Here is a 17,687-nt window from a genome sequence, read left to right as displayed (position 1 = left end):
TACTAAATACCCAACAGACCACACATTCCTGTATGTCCATGTGCTTAACATGTATTAGTTGACTTTCCCTTGATTGACAGCAATGCTTGTCCCACCCCCGCCTCGAGGGGGGTGGTATCTTTTGCCCTTGTTGGCATGTCTGAGAGGCTGCCCAGCGGAGCAGATAGGAGCACTGTCTCAGGAGCCAGAGTGCCTGGGTTCAGTTTCTTGTTGCAGCTCTTATTTTCTTGTGACCTTGGGCAAGTTACTTATATTTTCTGGGAAACTGTTGCCTTCTCCTTACAATGAAAATAAATAATAATATCTACTTTGTTGTGTTGTTAAGGAAATGAAATGAGTGAAGATTTACCAAGTGCGTAGACTAATGCATGTCACGTGACAGGTGTTAGTATGTTTCTTATTGAATGAAGTTAGAAGAAAACTGGGATACCATGTATACCTTTGGGGATAGCTCACAAAAGTCGGGTGGGGAAAAATCAAAGATGAAATGAAAGATCCCAGAAACTAGAAGCTTGCCAAATGGGAAGAAACCAAATTTTAAATCCTATATATAGTCAAAACCAATAAAATCAGTATAGCTAGTGACTATACTGCTTTACATGATAATATGATCTTATTTACTTTTCTAAACAAAAATCCTCAGAGATGATCCCATTTTACAGATAAGAAAATTGAGGCACAGCAGTTAAGCAGGCCAACTTCAAACCCTCATAGTCTGGTTCAGAGGCCATACTCATGCTCATTACGTCATGCTCCCAACTTTGAGAAACCACAGATAGGGTGAACTGAAATTGTTTACTAGATTCTAGAGTTTCTGAGCTTTGTATTACTGATTGATGAGTGAGGAGTAACAATCAACTTTAAAGTTTAATGGATTTGTGAAACTTTTTTCCTTAAGGTGAAGTTTGTGGTTGAAAATATAAAATGGTTCCAAGTGGTATGATCCCAAGAGAATTAAAGAAGATACATTGAAAGCTCATAGAAATTAGAAGCCTGCCAAATGGCAATAAACGATTTTTTCCATTTGCAGTCTCTTTTGGGATTTTCCTTTGGATCAGAATTAACAGTCCAAAGGTTCCTGTTGATGTGGCTAACCAGTACCATCTAAATAATATCTGAAAAGATGAGGAAGTATTTGTCTTGATTTGGAATGAAAGTCATAGTGGGAACTCCTACAAAAAGAGCCTTTTACTTCCCATCAGATCATAGCACGGTACTTTCTCAGATGATATGAAATTGTTTAAAAAAATTCCACACTGGATTAACTGAAAGTGGAAATAATAATAAGTTAAAATAAGTTATGTAGTTTAACATTACATATAGAAGTGTCTATAAGTAGAATCAGTATTAGAAAATCTCTCTACATGTGAGTGGAAACAGGCAATGAAGTCATAGTATTACCTGAAACATATTATTATCTAGTTTCATCTTTTTATTATAAAAGGAAAACAAGTTTGAAGAATTCAAATATAAACATGTGTATAGTAGAAAGTGAAAGTTAATCTCCCCTTACAGATGCTTACCAATTGTCAGCAAATATATATATTTACATTTATTGACATATCAGATCTTTGTTTCCTTTTCATGTCAGTCCATGAATATTTACCTATTTTTTTAAAAAGGTTATATAAAGTTACCATTATATAAAGTTTGGTTAAGCCATTACTGATTGGCATTTCGTGTTTTTTCTTTTTTCCAAGTTTTTCTCTATTAAAAGCAGTACTGTAGGGCACATATATGTCCATATATTTTTGCATAGTTGTTTCAACATATTTGTAGAAAATTTCCTGGAAGTGGGATTGCTGGACCAAAGCTGTGCAGCAAAATGTGGAATGATATTTTCAGATAGCTTTCCGGAAAGATTGTACCAATTTACAGTCTCACTGAGTGGGATTCTTCCTTCCAACACTGTTATAAAAATCTTCTAAAGCAGTTCTAAGCTTACAGGTGAAAAAAGTCCATGTAATTTAAATGTAAATGTATTTGCTTTTTAGAGTATATATTTTTTCATATTTTTATTGTCCATCTGTATTTCCCTTGGAAATTGATATTTTATGTCCTTTTCCCATTTAAAAAAATCAGGCTGTTTCTCTTTATTTACTGACTTTTAAGTGCATTTCTACATGTTTAGTTCCAACTGGCATATTGTCATCTCACTTTGGGAATCACCAGTCAGCAATGATCGCCTAGATCTGGAATCTCTAGTTTTCAGTGTAAAACTGCTGAAACACCTAGATGTATGAATAGTGGGTTCTTTTTCTGGATATTTTCTCCTTGTTTTTAGGGTTCTGGTCCAGAGGTTGTCAATCTTCTTTTCTAAAGAGCCACTTTAGTAAATATTTAGGTTTCGCAGCCGTGCAGTCTTCATCACAACACAACGGCTCAACCCTATTGCTGGAGCAGGTAACCAATCATGGATAAAACCTGAGTGCGTGTGGCTGAGTTCTAATAAACCTTACTATGGACCCTGAAACTGGAATTTCATATAACTTTAATACAACATGTAATTTTATTCTAATATTTTTCCTGTTACATTTGAAAATGTAAAAACCATTCTTAGGTCACAGGCTATACAAAAACAGGGGCTGGACAAGGTTTGGCTTGCAGATGATAGTTTGCCCCACCTGTTTTAGACTGTTTCTATAAAAACCACTGCAAAAACCTGTCACTAACCAGCAGCCTTAGGACTTGTTAGCTACTAAGGCTGTTGGCAAGACTACATTTTGTTTGTCTCACCTTCGAACTTTTCAACTTCTGTACCTGAGTCAACCGAATTTGGCTTCACTTTTTTTTTTTTAATTGTGAAATCTGGAATTTACTATGTGTATTAAAGTTCTTAAACCTGGAAATAGTGACATACTCTGGGTATCATGAGTACTCTGTAAATACTGATGTCTCAGTCCGTCTTGAGTGGATTCAATTTGATTTTTGATACAGTAGTGTATGCTGTCTAATGTCTTTGAATAAGGAATTCCCAACAAAGTGAGATTTAGAGTTTAATGTAAAATTTTCATATTATATATAAAAACATAGGTAATTCTAAACACTTTACAATTGTTTTACAAAAATACTGTAATACCATTGGCATTTCTGGTTTTTTTCTTTGTCTTAAGGTAATTGTCCTTGCAGTGAATTAATTTAATCCAAAGGGAGAGATTATTTGGGAAAGTCTTTGCCCACTCTGCAGTCTCCCAGCAATTCATGTGGTCATGGCATCGTGGTGTCAGTTTTAACCCACTCTCTACCTCCTGACCGGGATGGGTTGAGGGGTGGATCTGCCCTTCATTTTTCTCATATGCAAAATAAGATCAGATGCATTGATCTCTAGTTTTCTTCCATCTTAACTATCCTGCTGTTCTTACAGAATGTGCACACTTACACGCGTGATGTTAGGGTGAATGGCATTAGTCTACGTGGCAAGAATTAGACTAGCAGTATGTTGAATATGCATCTTTTTTGATGCATTCCTCTTTGTGCATTGCCACTAGCATTCATTGCTTGCTTGTAGAAGTGCCAGGGAAGTAAATGCAGCCACTCGAGAATAGATATCATTTAGAAAGTTGAGTGAGTTCAACTTTGCACTGATATTTAGGTCAGCAGAAATTGTGGAGGATTTAGATAAAAATCAATTAATACTGAAGTTCAGTGAACTTCCTTATATTGCAACTCATCCCCTTTTTCCCCCCTTCTCATCATATTTTGATATTGGTATCCATGCCTTACATTTGAGAATCACCTCTGGGGATCATAAATAATTGAGATAAATAATGTCACCTTCTAAGTGTGTTATACATTTTGTTTATATTAAAAATAGTGACTATGGCTTGTGTAGAATCATACATCATTATCATTTACTTATGAACTAATTGATGTGTTATGTCACCCTCAATAGAGACTTTGCCCAATAACATGTCATAAAACAGTTTTTACAGTTATCCTTTATTAAATGGGTTTGATGTTTAACATAGGAGTATATAAAAGATGAGTCATGGTATCTAATGTCTTTGAACAAAGAAATTCCAACAAAGTGTGATTTAGAGTTTAATATACATTTTTTTTGTATTACACACAAGTGACAAACCAGTAATTACAAACACTTTAACCACTTTTCTGTTAATAGTTATGCTTTGCAACCACATAATCACATTTGTTGTTCTCACTGAAGCAAATATTCATTAACAAAGTAGCAGGTAGTTTCTGGAAGCTAGTTAATAAAGGTAAGTGGCAATGATGGCATTGTACCATTAATAAAACTGGTTTCTCTAGCATCAAGGAAATACTCAGTTTTTTGGTATTAGAATGTCATAAAAATAACTTAATAACTGCTATTTGTGTTCTTTTTATTGGAAAAGTATTTTTAAACTTCTGTCTTTTTAATGAAAGTTAAAAACATTCAGTCGAATTACCATTTCAGTTAGTTTAAATTTCTTAGGCTTTTGCTGATAGTAAGTTAGTAGTTAATATTCTTTGTAAGGTGTCCCACTTAAATTTTTATAATGAGTATCACAGTAGATCAGCATTTAGGGGCTGGGGTGTATGTACATCTTAGTATAATTTTCAGTCAGACGATTTTTATCAGGTTTATCATTCTTCCTTAGTTGGTTCTAACTTGATAATTACATTGTGTTCAATAACGTAGTTAAATTACAGTAGGTATTGTATGGTCATCCACTTTGCCAGCACTCTACATCATGACTTCTGCGCAGCTTGGCTTGTCACCATGATTAGATACAGTTTGTTTTGCTACACATCTACATGGTAGGTTTCTTTTTCTGCATTTTAAGATAGCTTTTAATACCGGACAAGTAAATGACAATTCTGTTGTTTTCTGCTACTTGTTCAGAGAGTCACTGTTACGCCACTTACAATTAGTCAGTATTTTTACACAGAGCTCTCCTTTTCGATGTTCCAAACACTAATAGATTGAAATATTACCTCAGGTGGTTTACATCGGAGTCTCTTCGCTTGGGTCACCACCATCCTGTTCTTTTTTCCTGTTTTGTTGGGATGGAGATGTGGCAGAATCGGTGCACCTCAGCATACTCACCAAGGAATTTTTGAAGGACTTGCAAAGGAAAAAGTAGATGAATGGATCCAGGCATGCATTTAAGGAAGTTAACCAAAGTGTGCTCTCTTTAACATAAAACAGAGTATTTTCAGCAGAGCAGTCAAAGACATCCCGGGTTTGGCTCAGGGTGTAGGGAATGCGGGCAAAATGGAAAGGAACAAAGCAAATAAAAAATACAGCGATGATAATGAAAACTTTGATGTTTACCTTTTTCTTGGGGACTTTGCCTACGCCCCTCGTTCTCACATATGACCTGTACAGTTCTTTTGTAATGAGTGTATAACATACAATGACAATTAAAAAATTAATCCAGAAAATCACTTGACAGATGTAATTGACTATTTCATGCCAGACCAGACCAAACTCTGATTTGAGGAAAGAGCATTTCTTCACATTTTTGTCTCTCGGCCTCCTGTTGGTCAGAATCATGTTGGGCAAAGAGAGTAAGAACATGAATGCCCAAATTACAACGGAGAGAATTTTAGCCCCCAAGAGATTGTTGGGGTTGGACATCTTAAATGGCCTGGTGGTTTTCTGGTAGCGATCAATAGTTATGAGTCCTAGGAATGAAATACTGATGTACATTGTGAAATAAAATATGACAGAGGTCACTTGGCACACAAAGGTTCTCAGTGGTCCTGTTCCCAGTTTGGCGTCACTGAGAATTTTGAATGGAAAAGTCAGAATCATGAGAAGATCAGAAATGACTGTGTTCTTAAGAAAAATAATAAAGTTGGATTTACTGCGGATTTGAAAGAAAATCCTCATTGCCAGGCTGTTTGTGATGAGTCCAACAAAAAACAGGACAGTGTAGAGGAGCGGGAAGAGGACCTGGGTGATCTTGTAATCTCTGGCGCACAGGCTGCCATTCCCAGCCACAGAGGTGAGGTTGTCCATGGCTTGTGTTTCTTCTTTGCTGCCTAAGGGAGGAGAGTAAGGATTGTTATTTTCAGTCCCAGACTGTTGATTTTGTGTAACTTTTTTTTTTTTTAAATGTTATATATTTATTTGAGAGAGAGCAAGAGAGCTGGAGGGGGAGCATAAGGGCAAGGGGAGGGGCAGAGGGAGAAGCAGACTCCCCACTGAGCAGGGAGCCCAATGCGAGCCCAAGGCAGATGCTTAACCTACCGAGCTACCCAGGTGCTCTCTGTGTAACTTTTCTGGACAGTCTTCTCTAAAAATTGAAGTTTCTGATCCTTATTGTGACAGTAAGAATACAGAAAATTGAATCTCAGCATACTTAATTGTGGCAAATACCAAATAAAATGGCCTGAAGTATGTTGTATGAAGGTATAGATACTTTGTATTTCTCATTTGCTAAATGTTTGCCTCTTAAAGGACGTTTTGTTAGGCAAATGAGCACAGTGTATAGAAATGGGAAGAGAAACATGGACTGTGCTTTTATTCCTTTCCAGCTTCATTTCCATGCCATTGAGCTTTTTTGTTTCTATTCACAGTCACTTTCCCTGCATTCTCATTATTCCCGGCCTTCATTTGCTCTGATACCATCAAAGTGTTCTAAGGAGAAGTGACTCATAATTGGCTATTAAAAAGTGGGAAGAAATTTGTATAAAATCACTTGTAGAGAATTTTTGTTAAATATTAAATCAGATATAAAACTTTATAATTGGAAGATATTTCTGCCTGCATATTGCTCAGTTATCCAGTCAGCCTCAGACTCATTCTTTAGCTCAAATACTTTAACCCACATATATCTTACTTCTGACTTTGCACATATATTTGAAGTTTTTACATACATTTTGTTGAATATCATTCAATTAAAAAAAAAAACAGTAAACAAAATGAAGTGGTCATCAAGTGGTGTTCTTCAAAACAGCCGGGGCATACTTTCCAGGTATATAGAGTATATAATCATAGCTAAAATAAAATATGAAAACCACATCCGTGTCTGGTTCCCTAGGTTATTATACCACAACCGGTGGCTATAAAAGAAAACTAACACTTTACTTGAATACATTATCTTGCATCTAAGTTTTGAAATTTAAAATGAAATTTGTAATGTTTTTATTTCATCGATGGCAAATGGAATTGATTCTGTATCAGTATTATTCCTAAATATAAGACCTGGTGATGTTCATACATACCCAAATTTTTTATTTTTTTTTTATTATTTATTTATTTATTTATTTAAAAGATTTTATTTATTTATTCAACAGAGATAGAGACAGCCAGCGAGAGAGGGAACACAAGCAGGGGGAGTGGGAGAGGAAGAAGCAGGTTCATGGTGGAGGAGCCTCATGTGGGGCTCGATCCCATAATGCCGGGATCACGCCCTGAGCCGAAGGCAGACGCTTAACCGCTGTGCCACCCAGGCGCCCCCATACATACCCAAATATTTTTTTTAAAGTCCACATGAAAGACTAAAGTATGGCAAGTAAAGATAATACTAAATCCCCACAAATGTAATATTTCATTGTCTAATTATTGAAAATAAAAGATTCATGTCACAATTGTGACTTCAATTTCAACACCTCCTCCCCAGTTTAAGTTAAAAAACAAATACTAAAGAAAATTCAGTATCAGATTGAGATAAGATGGTAGATTTTAAGCTTCCTTGCTACTGCGGTTTACTCTATTTTGTGCATTCTCTGATATTTTTGGAAATGATGCGTTGGGAATGCTAATTTTGCATGGACTGTATCTTATTTAATGAGTAGTCTTGATATCAAGAGTATCACCTCCATCTGTCTATATTTAAGGCTCACTTTCCACTTGAGGTAAAATAAGACCATTTATATTTTATTTCCATGTTTTGTGTGTGTTTGTATTTAATGAAGAAGTTAGTGGTTGTCTCTAACAGCATTAATACAGCTTGTATTTTAAATTTTATTCCAAATAAGTACATGAATTGGTATCAATTATTATTAAAGGTTTCTAATTTTAAGAAAACTTGACAAACATGTACACACCTATCATCCTGTAAACACACAGATTTGTCAAATACTTTTAGATATAAAGTTACCTGGTTACTCTGTTGATTCAGGAGGATTTAAATGTATCCATTAAGTGGCGTTTAATATGTCCTGCAGAGTGGCATCTGGTATTTTCCTTTCAATGTCTTAGTTTAGTTGTTATAACTCCTTATGATCGAGTATCTGCTGAGTTTTCATCAGTAAATCTTGAGTGTTCTAGAGAGAAAGAGAGGAAGAGAGGACTTCACAGTCAGAAATTACCTTCCAATGCCCTGGACTCAAAGCTGTGCAGACACTGTATTTCCGTCTGGCCCCTTTTAGGACTTCTGCTTTTATTTCCCCGGGAAATGTGGGGCAGGGTGGGTAAGAATTCATCTTTTAAGAAGCAATTTTAAAATCTTGCTGCTTTTTGCTGAAACCTGCCATAGACTTTGATGCTTTATGAGTTCTTTTCGTTATTGTTCATGCACATGATAAATCCATGTTGAGATCAAGCTTTTTGAAGTCTGCTTCCTGGAGAGGTTGCAGGCTTGCTTTCTCAGATGATTATTTACCTGAAAACATACTGTGCTAAAGCTGGGTGATATATTGCCTTATAACAGGTAATTACATTAACTCGAAATGTGTGCTTGTTACGGATGTTAAGTCTCTTGCTCCTTGTTTTTTTCCTGGTTAATAATGTTATTATTTTAAATCTGTGTTTGATCAAGTCTTTGTACGTGAAACAGTTTCCTCTCATTATAAATTTTAAGATTCCAAAATTACATTAAAAAAGAAAAACAGTTGTCTCCTTTGCCAGACTTATTATATAAAGTGTCTTTCGTGCTTTTCTTAAATAGGATTTAAATATAAACAATTTTTTTGTAACCTTGCTTTGGTTTGGGGGGAATATATCATTAAATAAAGGGATCCCTGTTTCATTAATGCCTTTATGTAAATACTGTTTTTGGTGCTCACACAGACACATACAGTATTTCAAACTATAATGTTCTTTTGTTTCTAGTAGATCCACTTGGGTGAATCTACTGGATTTTGGTTACTTCTTTCTTTGGAGTTTTGAGTCTGTCTGTCGCTGCATGTGTTTAAATCATCTTTGATACCAATTTTCAAAGAGCAGAATAGCAGCTCAGCATCGGCTAAGAAGTTGTGACAAATGCACATTCTTGGGCATGAACCTGGCTCCAGTGACTCAGAAACTCGGGGTGTACCTCTTAGCTATACTTTAATGAAATCCAACTTCCAAGTGAAGCTCATGCACAGTGAAGTTTGAAGATTATGGATTTACACTGCCCTGAGAATTTTGTTGGCATTGAGAGTTTGTAGTTAAGCTATAAATTTGAGTAATTTCAGTCAGACATTCAGTCACATAATGATCCCGATCTGTTAGTCATCTAGAGGTTGATATTAAACTCTTGGAAAAGTGGATATTCTTCTTTTTTCTTTTTTTAAAAGATTTTATCTATTTATTTATTTAGAGCAAGAGAGAGAGAGCACGCAGGGGCAGGGCAGAGGGAGAGAGAATCTCAAGCGGAGTCCATGCTGAACATGGAGCCAGCTGTTGGGTTTGATCTCGTGACCTGAGCCAAAACCAGAGTAGATTGCTCAATTGACTGAGCCACCCAGGTGCCCTGGAAAAGTGGGTAGTTTTAAGTTATTTTTGTTTTGAAATTTATTGCAGTTAACAAATTTTAATAGTTGTTAGTTGGTTTGGAGACACAAAATTATACTTTTGGAAAACACTTTTATGCCTATGTACACTTCAGAATAATAATAGCCAACATTTGACCCCTTATATTGTCATGACTTATTTTATGATCTCAGTTACTCTCTGAAGAGTATTATTTCATACTATTTCCATTCTCTGCATGATGGAAACTGAGGAGCAGAGCAGTGAAGTTAGAGACCCCATGCTAACCCATGACGTCTGATCTCAGAGCCTACATTTGTAACCATTGTGCTGTAGAAATCCTCCTCATCTCACAGTCTGCACAAGCCCCCCTCTCCCCGCCCTGAGGCCCAGGAGCGAGAGGTAAATGTCATGAATGGAATAGTCGTATGTTTTTCAAGAAAATAGAAGTCATACTTGCCGGTACAGCAAATTGTAAACTTTAGTCTAAAGGATGTTTATGAAGTATTTTTAAGATTTCATATGAAACAAGGCTTGTGAAAAAAAAAATCATGATTGATTTCAACAGATTAATATGCCATATAAATGAACACTACTTTAGGATACAGAAATCGTACTACTTTCTGAAGAATTTGTTTCCAAATTCCTAGAAGGCTATGACTAGGGATTTGAGGGGTGAATGAAAGCTTCCAGCTCTTGGTCTAAATGAACTTGCCTTTGACTTTCATTTAGAACCATACCTATCTGTAGGCCACTTGACTCTGAAAGTGACTAAAATCTTTAGGTGAGAAGCCTTTCAGATTATAAAAGTACACTGTTAACCCTTGAACAACATGGGGGTTAGGGGCTATAGTAGTTGAAAATTTGCACAGAACTTAATTTTTTTTTTAAGTTTGAAATTGATGTTTCGTTGATATATGCATATAACTTTTGACTTTTCCAAAAACCTATTAGTAGCCCATTGTTGGTGGAAGCCTTACTGATAATGTAAGCAGTTGATTAACATGTATTTTGTATGTTATATGTGTTATATACTGTATTACAATAAAATAAGCTAGAGAAAAATGTTATTAAGAATATCTTAAGAGAAAATACATTTATAGTACTTACTGTATTTATTGATAAAATCTGCACGTAAGTGGACCCACAAAATTCAAACCTGTATTTTTCAAGGGTCAAGTATATTATCCTACCAATTGAAGTAGATCAAGTTGTGCACTTCAGTCTCATTAATAAGAACAGCATGTGCAGTTTGTAATTGTCTGTGTTACCATTGGAGAGGACTAATTTTGATTTGGTTTATTTCTGTGATTGAGATGACTTAGAAAAATGAATTTATACCCCAGAATTTTTACATGTAAGTGGTTTAATTGGTTTACTTATTTTGCCACATCTGTTAATGGTAGTCTGCTCATCTGAAAAATATTTACTTCAGCTGGGATTACTCTGAACTCAAGAGAGCCATGTCTTGAACTGGTAGGACCCGGTGGTCCTTGTGGAACCAGATTAGCGCCAGAGGACGGAGATGTAATTGAGACATTTGATTAGGTCTCAGGCTGTTTTAGTTGTAACATTTTATGGTTTCAGAATGTGGTCATTTTGACATTAGTTGATGTTGTGTTTCAATACATGCATTTTAAGGCAGTTCTTACATAATCGAGTGGTTTCACCTATTAAGAGTATAGAAATTTAGGTTATATATTAGATGCCACAAGTAAGGAGTCCTGGGTTTGGGGTAGTTAGTAAAAGTTAATGCTATGTTGATCCAATTATTTGTCATCCCTGGCTTGATTGTTTTGCTTTTGAAAGCAGAGAACTTTGTGTGTGTGTGTGTGTGTGTGTGTGTGTGTGTGTGTGTGTGTGGTCAACCCCACTGACATTCATTGCATTGTGCTCCTAGGATACATTGAGCCTGTTGGATAAAGCTGTCATTTCAGCCATACCATGGGCTATAAGCTATTGTAGAAAAAAAGTTTCCTATATAAATCTAATAAAAGGAGTCTCCTATTTTCTGAATTTAAAGAAGTTACTCCATTTTAGGTAATGAATGAGAAGACGCTGCTAATTTCTTGTTCCTCTGACACAGCCTCCCCATGCATGTCACTCCCTTCTTACACCCCTGCCCAAGGCTTATCACTCATGTAACATTTATTTGAAGTTAATTCATTCTAAACAGAATAAAGTGACATATTGAAAGACTAAGCTAAAAGAAATTTTTTAGGCCTCTTAACAGTTTTCATTTAAATAGGTTAAAGCACAATTTTTATATGAAAAATAGATGAACTAAAGCACAATTTTTATGTCAATCACTCTGTTGTTTTTAAAAAGTATTTTGTTTTTAAGATTTATTTATTTTTTTTTTGAGAGAGCCTGTACATCCTGGCGGTGGGGAGGGGCGGGGAGAGAGTCTTAAGCGTACTCTGTGCTGAGTGTGGAGCCAGACACGGGGCTCCATCTCATGATTTTGAGATCACGACCTGAGCCAAAATCTGAGATTCGGATGCTTAACGAACAGCGCCTCCCAGGGATCCCTTAAAATGTGGTTTTTACTACTTTTCTGGGAGTTGGGGTGGGGTACTCTGTGCACTTTATTTACAGAGTGTTGGGAAGTATGAAATGCTGTATTTTGTTTTATTCGGAGGACCATTGCATTCACTTCATCTATTTTGTCTTAGTGTTTGGAAGAAAAGGAAGCACATCTAGAGTGGGATTCCTTTTTAAATCTCTTTTTAAAAAGAACATTAATTTATTAATTTTGAAATTCCGTGATTATTGGGGCACTGTAGAAATACCAGGAAGTATGAATGAGGTAAAAGGAGAATAAACATCTCTGATTATCTCATATCTGTTATCACATCTTATGAACACACGCATGTTTTGGCAACATTTCTAATCACTTATGTTTTGGTGATGACTTAGAAGAGATTTCATTTCATTCAGTTAACTCCAGTTCTTCCTTCTAAGGGTATTTGGCTCAAGAGATCTATTTTAATTTCTGTAGTACTACAAGCCTTCTAGGGCTTTTTGGACATGTATCCCCCTAGTTTCTTGATCACTAGTCTTTGTGAGTGTCAGATATTTTCTGGAGAAAAAGAGAAATTGATCCTGGGGATGCAATTTTCAGAAGTTAGTTTATAGGTGAGATGACCTGTCCAACCTAAGCACAACAGCGGGCTGGCATGAGAGGGGTGGCTAGACTTCTATGGACTGTCCAGTTGATTCTCTTTTCTGCCCAACAAGTCTGTCCTTCAGGGTATAAATAAGAGAGTAATTCTTTGGTACTGATCTCCAGTCATTGATATTACTTACAACTATGCAGCTTGAGGGGTTTTAATACCTAGTTGAAGGAGCAGAACTCATTGATACCTTTGGAAATATTTGGTCCATTTTCTAAGGTTGACCTTGTTCTCATGTAGTATGAATTGCTACTTGAAGACATATTTTTGACAAGTACAAAAAGTTGATATAAATTTTGTAAGCCAGTGAAAAACAGTTGCTTTTAAACTATCTCTGCCTTTCCTCTTTGAAGACCAGTAACAGCTATCATGATATACCTAAAAATATTAATATCAGACACAAATATGGTCTTCAGGCCCCATGTAGAGGCTGATGGTGGTTCTTTTGCAGCTAAAGCCATGTTGCTCTTGCTTTTTAATTTCTTCCACTCACTCTCAACTCTTCGCTCTGCTTCTGGCCCAACTCCCGGAGCAGATGAGGGCCAATGAACTGATACAAGATTCTTCAGTTTCCTTATTTCTTTATCTCCAAATTTCCCTGTATTATTCTCACCAGTTTTCTTTTTCCTCTGTGTGTAAGTCGAAAGTTGTCCCTGTCTTCTTTCCACGTTAATCCAAACATGCAGCCATTGTTTTCTACCTTCATTATGAGTTATCTACCCCCGCCCCCCAAACTGGATTTCCTTCATGGAGATTCCTTTCTCTGAAACATCGTTGGTTATCCTAATATATCTTTCCTCCCCCACCTTTCAAGCTTCATGCCCAACTACTAGTAAGTGTGGGTTACTTCCCTCACCTTTACCATTTCACCATCTACTCTTACTACAACCCTGTTTCCGGCTTTCTGTCCCCTACTACTCTAGAGAAACTTCTCTTTTGAGGCTCGTAAGTAGTTTTTTTTTTTTTTTTTTTTTTTTTTTTTTTTTTTAGTACTCAAGTCAGAGAGGCAACATCCATTGTAATTTCTTACTGCATTTGACACTGTTGATGGCCCCCAATGTTAAATGTCCCCTGACTTCTGTGACTTTCACTTGTCCATTCATCTTATTAATTATGGAGAGTATGTGTGCGTCATCTGATGGCTCATTTATCTCCTTCATATCTCTGCTCTCTTGGTTCTTCCCTCCCTCCCAAAGAGAACATATTGCTCTTATCCCTAACAGCATATATTAAGTACCTAATTAGTGCCTTCTAAGGAGAATATAATGTGAATAAAACAGACCTGGGATTCTCCCTCACAAACTGACAGTCTAGCAGGGAGGGACATTAAACTAGTAGATCAAAAGTGAATTACCCTGTGGCAAGTGCTCCAAAGGCTCTCCTCCCTTCCCCACTCCTCCTGTGCTGAGGGCTTTCACTAACTGAGGTGACAGTGAGGGACCTGAGGCTGTAATTGTGCACAGCACTTAGTGCGTTGAGGGGCAGCCTGTCGAGAGTATTTTAGGTGGCAGGAGGAGCAACAGCAAAGGAAGGAAGTACCCTCAGTGTCTTGAGGAAATGTTGAGTAACGCAGTCCAGTGTGGAACTGGGGTGCATGCAAGTGAGAAGTGGAACTGTAGAAATCTGAATGGACAGCAGTGGGGCAGTGGCGTCTGTCTGATAATGCTGCTAAGCGTTTTACATCATCTCAGTTATTCTTACAAAAATCTTAAAAGGGTGGCATTAGCCCATTTTTCAGGGGAAGAATCTGAGGCCCAGAAAGGCTTATTAGGACAGAAAGCCTCAAAGGACCATGGAGTTCACAAATGGCACAACCTGAATTGAGTCACAGCTCTGTCCTACCCTGAGCTCTCTCCTACCTGTTACTGGTACAGGTGAAGCCATAGTATTGATGTGTCTGTGACGAGCTCTGCAAATGCTACTTTCGTGACACTGAATCTGTGCTCCTCCTGGACAGGGACCATTTGTCGTTTCTCAGGGTTCCTAGCATCTTGTCTTCCCATAAGTAGGTACTCTAAAAGCAGTTGTTCAGTAACCTTGCTGACTTCTTTCCATCACTCATCACACAGAAGTTTACATTAGAACTGTTTGACTGAAAACAATTGCCAGGACACATGACTGGCACTGTCTGAGGGTTGTGGGTTTTTTTTGTTTTTTTTTTAATAAGATTTTATTTTTTATCTGAGGGATGGGGAGAGAGGGGGAACGCACCAGCAGGGGAAAGGGTAGAGGGAGAGGGAGAAGCAGACTCCCCACTGAGCAGGGAGCCAGACGTGGGGCTGGGTTCCAGAACACCCAGATCATGACCTGAGCTGAAGACAGGTGCTTAACTGACTGAGCTACCCAGGTGCCTCCCCTGCCTGAGTTTTGTACAGTTTTCTCCATCTCCTCCTGTTCCCTTCCAGGGCTCATATGTACACATCCCACCAGACAAAAAAAAGAAAGATATCAGTAATGCTCTGTAATGACAACAAAAATTGGAGATTACTAAGCAGCTCAGATCATTCAGGTGTGCAATGAAATGTGGGAATCACTATCTGTTTTGACTTTATCCTGTGATTAGATCTGTCTTTTAAAACCTCGGAGGAGATTTGGATATTCAGAATACAAAATAATAACAACTTCTAGAAGATACCTGCTCCTAGCTCTTTTTTTTTTTTTTTTTTAAAGAAGCAAATTTGAACACCTGAAACATTACTGATTATTCCTGCACAGGGTAGCAAGATGGATCATCAGGGTTTACAAATTCGTGTTTCTAGGAGTGTGTAATAGAAGAGGAATCAATGCAAAGAAAAGTGGTGACCTGATGGAAAGTGACAGAAGCTGAGAGAGAAAACAGGCTCTTATTTCAAGAGGACAGAAGCAAGCTGCAACTTTGTGCAGAGTGCAGAGTTTTTGTTTTGTTTTATTTTTTAAATAAGTCAAGCGAAGCTTAGAATACTCCGAGTCTCAAGGCTTTTGCTCTTTTTTGTAGCCATTCTGAACACAGTACAGTTAATCTTCCCTCGGAAATAGTCTTTGCTCATGCAAGCTCCTTAGAATTAGATACTGTTAGGAAGGATAAGTGCCTAACATGGGCAAACATGTACAAAAAACTATGAAAAGGGGTTGTACTGAGACAGAGCTTGGAATTTTATGAAGAAAATGGAAGAGTATAGGATGTGTTCAGTGGTATGTATGTGTTTTTGTTATGCTGTCTCTAAGTTATTTCTTTTCCCTTGTGGGAAAAATAGTGCTTGAATTTACTGTGTCTGTGGGGCAGGGGCGGAGGTGGTCCAGTAGAGGAAGGTGGTGCAGAACATGTGTGCATTTCCAGTTATTTGCCTCACACCTAATGAGACCTACCTTCTTTACCGTTTTGTCATTTGGAAATAAATATACATACACCTCACACAGTCATTTTGGAAGCCAATGGAACATTTTTTTTTCCCTCAAAGTACCTGAGGGTCCTAGCAAGATCATTTTTTAAAAAAATATAAAATATTTAATGATGCCATATATAGAAAACCAAGCTTGCTAAGAAATAACATTTTCCGTAAGGAAGACGTATGACTAGATAATATGTAATATGATGTGAAATTATTACCATGTCAAATTTTAAACAATGAAAAGTTTTCAAGAGTCAAAACTTACTCTGTAGGGTACGCCCACATCAAATGCTTCTATTAAGACTTCAGGTCAGTTGACACTTTTTTTTTTAAACTTTAGCAAGTTCCAAACTGGAAAAACAAGGGTGTTGCCAGTGGAGGTTGAGGTGAATTGAAAGGTGGGCGGGATGCCACCAGCGCAAGCCAGCATGGAGATGCTGTGGTTAGTGCATTTCATGGATGTGAAATGCAACCCCACCCCTGCAAACAAGGGTTTCAAAATGTTTTTTTCTGTTTTTCAGGATGAATCTTCAAGTCATGAATGTAACCAGCGCACAATCCTTCTTTATGGAGTGGGCAAAGAGCGTGACGAAGCGAGGCATCAGTTGAAGAAGATTACCAAAGATATTTTGAAAATCCTAAATAAGAAGAGCACCACAGAGACAGGGGGTAAAGAGCCTTAATGCATTTGCTCCCATTGTGCTGTCTTTTGCCCTTCCTCTTAGCACAGTCTTTATCAGAGTCCTACATGGCACTGTCACCAGAGTGTTTCCTCTCCTGAATGACTGTCATATTGAAATATGAATAAGCACATTGAAATTTTAAGGCCTTGGTTCCATTTATAGTATTCCTTTTATTAAAATACCATGTTGTATAGATAGATATAGGTAATTTTAATTTTCTTCTCTCTTTTTTTTTTCATTCTTCCCAAATTTTCTACAGTAAGCATAAGTGAAGTACTAAAGAAGGATTTGGATAACCCTTAGTCTGGAAAAGTTCCATTTCTTCAATTCTTTACCATCCTTTTTTTTTTTTTTTTTTAAGATTTTTATTTATTTGACAGAGAGAGAGAGAGTACAGATGGAGGGAGAAGCAGGCTCCCTGATGAGCAGGGAGCCCAATGTGGGGCTTGATCCCAGGACCCTGGGATCATCACCTGAGCCGAAGGCAGATGCTTAACTGAGCCACCCAAGGCGCCCCTTTACCATCCTTATTTAAGCTCATAGGTTGCCTGTGTACTCACATTGGCACGGTAATTGAAAATCATGGCAGTGTAGTTGGTGATCTTGTTTTACATTATTCAGATGAGTAATTGTAATAGGTAGTGGTGGCAACCCATAACACCAAATGATTTCGACTAATGAAGAAAATTGGGTCTTTGCTCTATAACGCTTTCTTTACTTGGAATAGTCTTTTCCCATGCTCTTGACATAGTTTTTTACAGTGAAGCTATGCCTTTATATTATGTCACCACATTGCATAATTGGAATTCTGTAATTATCCACTTCACATTTG

The 17,687-nt window shown here is 37.1% G+C and overlaps 1 protein-coding gene across 3 annotated transcripts in view; it reads right to left on the bottom strand.

Annotated features, from left to right (window-relative positions):
• Window positions 1-3,920: 3,920 nt before the first annotated feature.
• The window catches only part of P2RY12 (purinergic receptor P2Y12), a 45,265-nt gene continuing 31,498 nt past the window's right edge, over window positions 3,921-17,687 (bottom strand). Inside the window, exons 1-3 of one of the 3 annotated variants that reach the window (XM_008707118.2) lie at window positions 16,438-17,153; window positions 8,052-8,217; window positions 3,921-5,988 (exon numbers count right to left, since the gene is read on the bottom strand). In XM_008707118.2, the coding sequence (XP_008705340.2) occupies window positions 4,946-5,965 (1,020 nt within the window). In that variant the 5' untranslated portion in view covers window positions 5,966-5,988; window positions 8,052-8,217; window positions 16,438-17,153 and the 3' untranslated portion in view covers window positions 3,921-4,945. Of the gene's footprint in view, window positions 5,989-8,051; window positions 8,218-16,437; window positions 17,154-17,687 lie in introns of those variants that run through there. The other 2 variants (XM_008707111.2, XM_008707123.2) reach the window with 2 other exon arrangements.

This window comes from Ursus maritimus, unplaced genomic scaffold (assembly GCF_017311325.1).
Source record: "Ursus maritimus isolate PB19 unplaced genomic scaffold, ASM1731132v1 scaffold_20, whole genome shotgun sequence".
In the NCBI taxonomy this organism is placed as follows: domain Eukaryota; kingdom Metazoa; phylum Chordata; class Mammalia; order Carnivora; family Ursidae; genus Ursus; species Ursus maritimus.
This window is presented reverse-complemented; position numbering and strand designations above follow the sequence as displayed.